The sequence below is a fragment of the Lipotes vexillifer genome, unplaced genomic scaffold (genome assembly GCF_000442215.2).
Source record: "Lipotes vexillifer unplaced genomic scaffold, Lipotes_vexillifer_v1.1 scaffold1302, whole genome shotgun sequence".
In the NCBI taxonomy this organism is placed as follows: Eukaryota; Metazoa; Chordata; class Mammalia; order Artiodactyla; family Lipotidae; genus Lipotes; species Lipotes vexillifer.
The window spans coordinates 521,785-530,941 of record NW_006788595.1 but is presented as its reverse complement, the minus strand read 5'-3'; the positions used below and the strand labels follow the sequence as shown (position 1 = coordinate 530,941).

The 9,157-nt window shown below is 36.1% G+C and overlaps 1 protein-coding gene across 2 annotated transcripts in view; it reads left to right on the top strand.

Annotated features, from left to right (window-relative positions):
• The window catches only part of SNX16 (sorting nexin 16), a 34,951-nt gene that overhangs the window by 12,778 nt on the left and 13,016 nt on the right, over positions 1–9,157 (top strand). For both annotated transcript variants that reach the window (XM_007461696.1, XM_007461697.1), the window contains one exon: positions 2,267–2,415. In XM_007461696.1, the coding sequence (XP_007461758.1) occupies positions 2,267–2,415 (149 nt within the window). The remainder of the gene's footprint in view (positions 1–2,266; positions 2,416–9,157) is intronic.

Genomic DNA, 9,157 nt, shown 5'->3' with positions numbered 1-9,157 from the left:
GAAAAAAAAAAAAAAAAAAAACTAGCCTTACTAAAGTTATTTCAAGCTAATGTATAGTTCCCAAATTGTCCTTTGTTCAAAATAAAGTTATTGAGTAAGCACTCATAATATAAACACTTTGTGAGGGCTCAATTGTGGAGCAACTCACTCTTTTCTGAGGATTATTTTTTTAGGGAAAAAAAATCTAACCATGCTTGTGAACATACGTGACATTTAAATTTTAAAGCTTGAAATTAATAAAAAGACTATTTTCATTTTCTCCTTATGGCTTTTATTACTTACATTGCATACACAGTAAACGACCAGACTCCAAGGCCAAAATTATCTGTTTACATCTTGAAATCAAATCAGGGTTTTCAGGATAGAAATATAGACAGAATTTATGTTTTATATTTTTATTTAGCATTTTACCCTGTGAATTTTCTCTTTTGCTATTCTTTTTTCTTACATTGTGATATTTTGTCTTATATTTAAGTATAGAAATTTGAACAGTACATGATTTCATTTCATTCATTTATTGAACATAGATTGTTGGCTGCTTGTAATGTAGCAGGCATTATGCTAGATATTGGGGGTGCAACTATGAATAAGACAGTCATTGCAATGTAAAATGATTCTAAATCTTAGCTGTACTTTGGACTTCCCTGGAAAACTTTTTAAAATTACAACGCCCAAGCCATATCCCAACTAACTAAATGCAAATATATCAGAGATAGGACACAGTCATTAATTCAAGATCCTCATTAATTATCCTCAGAAGAGAGGGAGCTGTTCTACAATAGAGCCCTCACAAAGTGTCTGTATTATGAGTTCTTACTCAAAGTTCCTTGGGTGATTCCAATGTGCAACCAAGGTTTAGAAGACTGGTCTGGTAGAAGAGTCCAAAATTAAATAAACGTTACTTAATTTACATCATGATAAATGTCATTTAAAAAACAAATTAATGATTTGAGAATGTGTGGCAGATTGTCTTTTCTAAAAATGTATGTATGCAGCAATATTCTCAGTCCCATATGCTCTTCCAGAATCTTGCCACTGACTGTCAAGTAGAATCTGTTTCCTCTCCCCCTTGAACATGGGTGAGCTTGTGACTGATCTAACCAATAGAGGACAGTGGAACTGATGCTGTGGGATGATGAGGCTAGATCATAAGAAGCATACAGCTTCATCCTGGCTTTGAAACCCAGACTTTATGCTGTGAGAAAGGCCAAGATACATGGAGAGGCCATGTTAGGCTTGTGACTGACAGCCCCAGCTAAGGTCTCAGCCAACAAGCAGCATGATCCAGTATAAATATGTGGGAACGAACTTCAGTGGCTTCCAGCTCCCAGCTTCAGGTTTCCAGCTGAGGTTCTAATTCATTGTGACAAAACAACCCATCCTCACCATTCCCTGTACAAATTACCAGCCCACAGAGTCCATGGTCTAATAAATGGTTATTTTACACCACTGAGTTTTGAGGTAACTTGTTATCCAGTTATAGTCACTTGATCAGAGTGTATAAAGGGAAATCTAACCTAGCTTAAAAGGTGGAAAAGTCTTTCCTAAGGAAGTAAAATTTAAGCCAAATATGCAAAATTGATCATAAGCCAAAATGTAAAAGCTAAGACTATAAACATCTTAGGAAAAAACGTGGAAGAAAATTTTTGTAACCTTGGAGTGAGCAACGATTTCTTAGATAGTATCTATAAAAGCATAAACCATAAAAGAAAAGTGGATGAATTAGGTAACATTAAAAATTTTTAATGTGCTCTGTTAAGACGGTTAACGTGAAAAATCAAGCCACAGTCTGGGAGAATATATTTGTCATACATATATCTGACAGAGGCCTTCTATCTAGAATATATAAAGAACTCTGACAACTTAAAAGACAAGTAACCCAGTTTTTTTAAAGCAGAGGGTTCAGAAGATTTAAATAGATAATTCGCCAAAGAAGATATGCAGATCCAAGCACATGAGAAGATACTTAACACCATTTGTCAAGAGACGAATGTAAATTAAAGCCACAATAAAATACTACTACACACCCACTGGAATGGCTGACATTAAAAAGATAGGCAGTGCCACTTGTTAGCAGGGACAGGGAGCAACTGTAACTCCTATGCATACACAACTGGTAGAAATCAAGAAATAAAACAACCAAGGCATAAAAAGCATAGCTGAATTTAATTCTTTTATTGTAAGCTTCACATAGTCAACAGGATAGATTTTGTAGAATTCATATAATTGAGTTGAACATTGTATCTTCTTTTTTCTTCTTTTTCAGTTAAAAGAGATGTTTCCAGGCTTTCGATTAGCACTTCCACCAAAACGCTGGTTTAAAGATAATTACAATGCCGACTTTTTAGAAGATAGACAATTAGGATTACAAGCGTTTCTTCAAAATTTAGTAGCTCACAAGGACATTGCTAACTGGTATGTAACAAATTGAATAACAGGTTATAAATGCATTCCAATAATTGGTTTAAATTAAAGAATAAATCTAGGACCATATATATTCAAGCACAGAAATATAAGGTAGGCGTGTTTATCTCTAATAAAGCACTAACTGTAATTTTCTTGCCTTTTTTCAGCAAGGACTTTATTTGGTGTTTGATTTATAGTAACGTCTCCAAAAAGTCAGCAAAGTTGAAAATTCAGTGTGCCATATATTCAAACCACCCAGCTATAAACTTGATTTTAGAATTTTAGTAATAATTTAAACAGAGTGGCTCACATACTGGTAGATTTTTAGTTAAATAACACTATATAATTTTGATGATAATATTTATGTCTCCAAAGTAATGCAAAAATATGAAAATTGTGAAGTCAGGTTAATGTATACAGAGGGTAAAGTGAAAATACCAGAAATCATTAAAAAGGGAAAGAAAGGACCTATATGGGGTTTTTGTATCTGAATATATTTACAAGAAAATTGCTATATGAGTTAATATCATCTGGGTGTTTAAGTTTGGAACTTACATTATCAGATAAATTAGAACCATTTTGAAATAAATTACAGAGCATTTATAATGAAGCAGTAGCATATTCTATGGACACATGTGTCTGTAACTATCTTTAGCAATTTTTCACATAAGAATGGAAAACAAATAAGAAAACTGCCCTCACATTCTTCACCCTTTTTTCTTAGTCTTTCTTTTATGTATATCCCCTTATATTACACATGTACTATGCATATACATCTTGCTGCTTTTTTTTTTTTGAATTTTATTTTATTTTTTTATACAGCAGTTTTTTACTAGTTACCCATTTTATACCTATTAGTGTATACATGTCAATCCCAATCTCCCAATTCATCCCACCACCACCACCCACCCCCCGCCACTTTCCCCCCTTGGTGTCCCTACATCTGTTCTCTACATCTGAGTCTATTTCTGCCCTGCAAACTGGTTCCTCAGTACCATTTTTCTAGGTTCCACCTATATGCATTTATATACGATATTTGTTTTTCTCTTTCTGACTTATTTCACTCTGTATGACAGTCTCTGGATCCATCCACATCTCTACAAATGACCCAATTTCGTTCCTTTTTATGGCTGAGTAATATTCCATTGTATATATGTACCACATCTTCTTTATCCATTCATCTGTCGATGGTCATTTAGGTTGCTTCCATGTCCTGGCTATTGTGAATAGTGCTGCAGTGAACATTGGGGTGCATGTGTCTTTTTGAATTATGGTTTTCTCTGGGTATATGCCCAGTGGTGGGTTTGCTGGGTCACATGGTAGTTCTATTTGTAGTTTTTTAAGGAACCTCCATACTCTTCTCCATAGTGTCTGTATCAGTTTACATTCGCACCAACAGTGCAGGAGGGTTCCCTTTTCTCCCCACCCTCTCCAGCATTTGTTTTTTGTAGATTTTCTGATGATGCCCATTCTAACTGGTGTGAGGTGATACCTCATTGCAGTTTTGTTTTGCATTTCTCTAATAATTAGTGATGTTGAGCAGCTTTTCCTGTGCCTCTTGGCCATCTGTATGTTTTCTTTGGAGAAATGTCTACTTAGGTCTTCTGCCCATTTTTTGATTGGGTTGTTTGTTTTTTTAATATTGAGCTGCATGAGCTGTTTATATATTTTGAAGATTAATCCTTTGTCTGTTGATTCGTTTGCAAATATTTTCTCCCATTCTGTAGGTTGTCTTTTCATCTTATTTATAGTTTCCTTGGCTGTGCAAAAGCTTTTAAGTTTCATTAGGTCCCATTTGTTTATTTTTGTTTTTATTTCCATTACTCTAGGAGGTGGATCAAGAAAGATCTTGCTGTGATTTATGTCCAAGAGTGTTCTTCCTATGTTTTCCTCTAAGAGTTTTATAGTGTCCAGTCTTATATTTAAGTCTCTAATCCATTTTGAGTTTATTTTTGTGTATGGTGTTAGGGAGTGTTCTAATTTCATTCTCTTACATGTAGCTGTCCAGTTTTCCCAGCACCACTTTTTTGTGTTTTTTTTTGCGGGCCTCTCACTGTTGTGGCCTGTCCCATTGCAGAGCACAGGCTCCAGACATGCAGGCTCAGTGGCCATGGCTCACGGGCCTAGCTGCTCCACGGCATGTGGGATCTTCCTGGATCGGGGCACAAACCCACATCCCCTGCATCGGCAGGCTGACTCTCAACCACTGCGCCACCAGGGAAGCCCCCAGCACCACTTTTTGAAGAGACTGTCTTTTCTCCATTGTATATCCTTGCCTCCTTTGTCATAGATGAGTTGATCATAGGTGCGTGGGTTTATCTCTGGGCTTTCTATCCTGTTCCACTGATCTATATTTCTGTTTTTGTGCTATATTGTCTTGATTACTGTAGCTTTGTAATATAGTATGAAGTCAGGAAGTCTGATTCCTCCAGCTCCGTTTTTTTCCCTCCCACACTGCTTTGGCTATTCGGGGTCTTTTGTGTCTCCATACAAATTTTAAGACTTTTTGTTCTAGTTCTGTAAAAAATGCCATTGGTAATTTGATAGGGATTGCATTGAGTCTGTAGATTGCTTTGGGTAGTATAGTCATTTTCACAATACTGATTCTTCCAGTCCAAGAACATGGTATATCTCTCTATCTGTTTGTATCATCTTTAATTTCTTTCATCAGTGTCTTATAATTTTCTGCATACAGGTCTTTTGTCTCCCTAGGTAGGTTTATTCTTAGGTATTTTATTCTTCTTGTTGCAATGGTAAATGAGAGTGTTTCCATAATTTCTTTCAGATTTTTCATCATTAGTGTATAGAAATGCAAGAGACTTCTGTGCATTAATTTTGTGTCCTGCAACTTTACCAAATTCATTGATTAGCTCTAGTAGTTTTCTGGTAGCATCTTTAGGATTCTCTATGTATAGTATCATGTCATCTGCAAACAGTGACAGCTTTACTTCTTCTTTTCCAATTTGCTTTTACATCTTGCTTCGTAATGTGTGCTAAGCTCAGTGACTGCTTAAGATCTCTGCCCATCCCCCCTCACTTTCCTCTAATAAAGGAACTATAAGCCAGACCCCTTTCTAATCTCCAGATTCACATCTGCAGTTGCCTCCTTGACATCTCCTTCAGACAAACCTCAAACCTAGGAAAGACTTCAGTGCTTACTCTCTGACCTTTTCCCCAATATTCAGCATCATCCTCTACCTAAAACCCACAAGTCATCTGGACACATCCCTGCCTTTATACTTTAAACACTACTCGAATCTGTTACTTTTCTCCATTCCTGCCATCGCCACCTAGTCTAGCAGTTTCTCTCACTTTAATTACTCCTTGCCCATCACTCATCTTCCTCATCCACTCTTATTTCTATAGCCCATTGGAGCCACAGTGATCTTTTGTAATGCAGTTTAAGTCATCCTTTCTGGTCCATGACCATCTGCTTGTCTTTCCAACTTCATGTTTTGTTATTCTTCCCTGCCCCCATTCTCTGTACATCAGCCGTATTGGTCTTATAATTTTTCGAAGTCGCCTGCTCCTTTGTCCCTTAGGACCTTTCAGTATGCTATTCCCTAGAAAGGCAACATTTCACACTACTACCCTTGCTCCCCCAGCCCTGGCCTAGATAACTCCTTCACGTTTCAACACACTTTTAGGTAACTGGCTCTCTGGACCAACCCCTCACCTACCACCACCACCAAAAACTAGGTCAGGTCTTTCTCAAAGTATCTTCTCTACTGGTTCTGAAAGTCAACTCCTAAAGCCCTAAGACACCCATTGCATGTAATGAATTAACTTCTCATTACATACTTCTAGGATGCTACTAGCTATGTGCCAGTCTTAAGAGAATGAGAAAATAGTCACTCACATCATTGTCAGCAGGGTTTAATCCTGTTATGGAATCCCAGCTGAGAAAGGCTGCTTGATACTTTACTTTCACAACATCTCAGTTTGTAACTATTTCCGTGATTATTTGATTGTGTTCTCCTACCAGGCTGTAAGGTGCATACATAGTAGTAGGTCATGTGGCTGGTTTACCCACCATTCAGTGTGCAGTGCTTAGCACAATGCAACACAGAGTCCATGCTCGATAAGTACTTGTTGAATGAATGGCAGAACTGTTGATATTTGCTGTTGTACTATTTATAAGAAAAAGAGACTGAAATAAATAGAACAAAACTTAGCAGCTGTGTGTTCCAGCCTAGGTGGTGGGAAGATGGATGCTCCCTACTTTTCTATAATTTTTTACATTTCTCCAAAGAAAAAAGAAAAAGAAAAAGGTTAGTGTTAATTCAGATACACAAAGCAGGAATAGAAACCAACAAAGTCTAAAATCATAGAGAAAGCCTTTGAAGAAAATATATTTTATACCATACCATAAAAGAAGACTTTTACAGCTAAGAAGTCAAAACATCATATCCCCTTTCTCTTATTCCTTATTCAGTAAACCTTTATGTCTCTGTATTGCAAATATGATAAATTAAAATCAAATTTATTCTATAAATGACTATACTCTTTCTATTTAATGAAATATTAAATAGTATGAACCACATTGATGAACTCATCTTGTGATTTCTTGATTTTTTTAAACATTAAAAGTGTATCTTAGTTGAGATGTATCTTTTTTTTTAAATTATTGTTAATCTGTATCTGTATGGTAAACATTCAAGATCCTGTTTCTAAAACTGCAGTCCTTAGAACAGTGATAACCATGTTCAATTTATAGATAGGTGTTTCAGGGACAGAAAGATTTCTTGGTCAAGTAAGTTGGGGAAAGGTTTCATTTGACATTCCTAGAATATTAAAGGTTCTAAAAAGTGTTGCATGAAAAGCTATTGTGCCTCACATTTACTTGCTTATTTTTGTCATATATCTCAGACATTTAAGGAATACAAGTAAGGTAACTTAAATAGAACTCTAAATAAGGTTTGTATACCTTGTTTGTTCTAGGGTACTATATTTTTTGCGAGTGATGAGTAGCATTTTTTATTTCACAGTTTAAGCAGTTTCTTAATAAATTACTGTTTAAAACATGACTTGGCAGAGGGAAAAGTTATTAATCTGTATCCTAAGCATTTGCCTTCTGTCATACTAAGAAGGGTAAAAAGGAAGCTGAGGGGCTTCCCTGGTGGCGCAGTGCTTGAGAGTCCGCCTGCCGATGCAGGAGACGCGGGTTCGTGCCCCGTTTCGGGAAGATCCCACATGCCGCGGAGCGGCTGGGCCCGTGAGCCATGGCCACTGAGCCTGCGCGTCCGGAGCCTGTGCTCCGCAAATGGGAGAGGCCACAACAGTGAGAGGCCCGCATAACGCAAGAAAAAAAAAAAAAGGAAGCTGAGGATATACTACTGAACTTAATTCATTTGAAGAAATTAAGCTTCTGTTTGAACAAAATAATGGAGTTTATGAAGTCCTACTTGGCATGATACAGATTATAAAAGTAAAAGGAATTCAGAGAAGGGGAAGATCAGTCCTGTTTGCAGTGAATCAAGCAATACTGAAGTAGGCAGTGGGGTTTGAGAACCTTGAACAATAGATTAAGATTATGGGTGGGAGGACAAATAATTAGAAAATATCCAGAAAGTCTGAGGTTGTCAAACAGCCATTTATGAATTCTTATAAGGGAGGAAAGGATAAAGACAAAATCCCAATACTTCTTTATAAAAACATGAAACTACATATTTAAGAATCACTACTTAAAATATCAGTGAGTTTACCTTACCTATTGGTATACCTGTTAGCATCCTGTTATAGTTGGAACGGCAGCATAGAAAATTACTGTCTTTATATGGCCAAGTAATTATCTGATATTAATTCTTTATACAGTTCTTTCACTTTCCGTTTTGATTCCTTAGCACCTCATGACACAGTTATTTGTTAACCTTCATGTGGGCTAAGAGCTTGCCAGTACACAACTGGCAGCTCTTAATATTACAACTTCTCTAACTATAACAAAACAAGTGAAATAAGAACTGAAGGGATGTTAAGAATTGTTGGTTTAAATGTTTTAAGAGAATGTTATTTTCAGATGCATTTGGAGAATACAGAGTAAGAAAACAGATAAAAATGTTAATATTTTTATGATAAAGGATTTATTACTGGTTTTTGTTTGTTGGATAAATGTTTATTTAGGTCTTACTATATATAAGGTATTACAGCTACACAAAGGTGCATTAGATGCTAATCCTTTATTCAAGAAAACTGAATAGGAAGAAGACACACCCAAAATAACTATAATGGTTAGAGCTCGATGTCCTTCAGAAGAGGAAGAGAGGGAAATTTTGACTGGGAGAATTAGAGGAGGCTTCCTAGAGGGTGATATTTGAGCTGGATTTTAAAGAATGAATGCTATTTGAACCGACAAAGAGAAAGTAAAGAAGGACTTTCCAAATGAGAGGGAATATTATATCAAAATGCAGAAGCCAGCAGGCCAAGTCCTATACCCGAAACAGTATGTAACTCAGCTTGTCAAGGTGAAGGATGTGTAAAGATGGATAGTGGGGGATGTTCTCATATTGCATAATCTGTTACAGTTAAAATTTAGCTATTTATTGTTTTATTCTGGTTTGTGCTACTTTGAAATAATTACATCATTTAATCAGCACACCAAATATCTTACTGTTCTCTGTTTTCAGAATTACTACACATATATCCTGATTTACCACATTTTTCTTCTTAATTCTTTAAAATACGAGGGTTAAAATTACATATTTTTCCTTATATTACCCATGCCAAAATTCAGTGTTTTAAATTCTACATATGT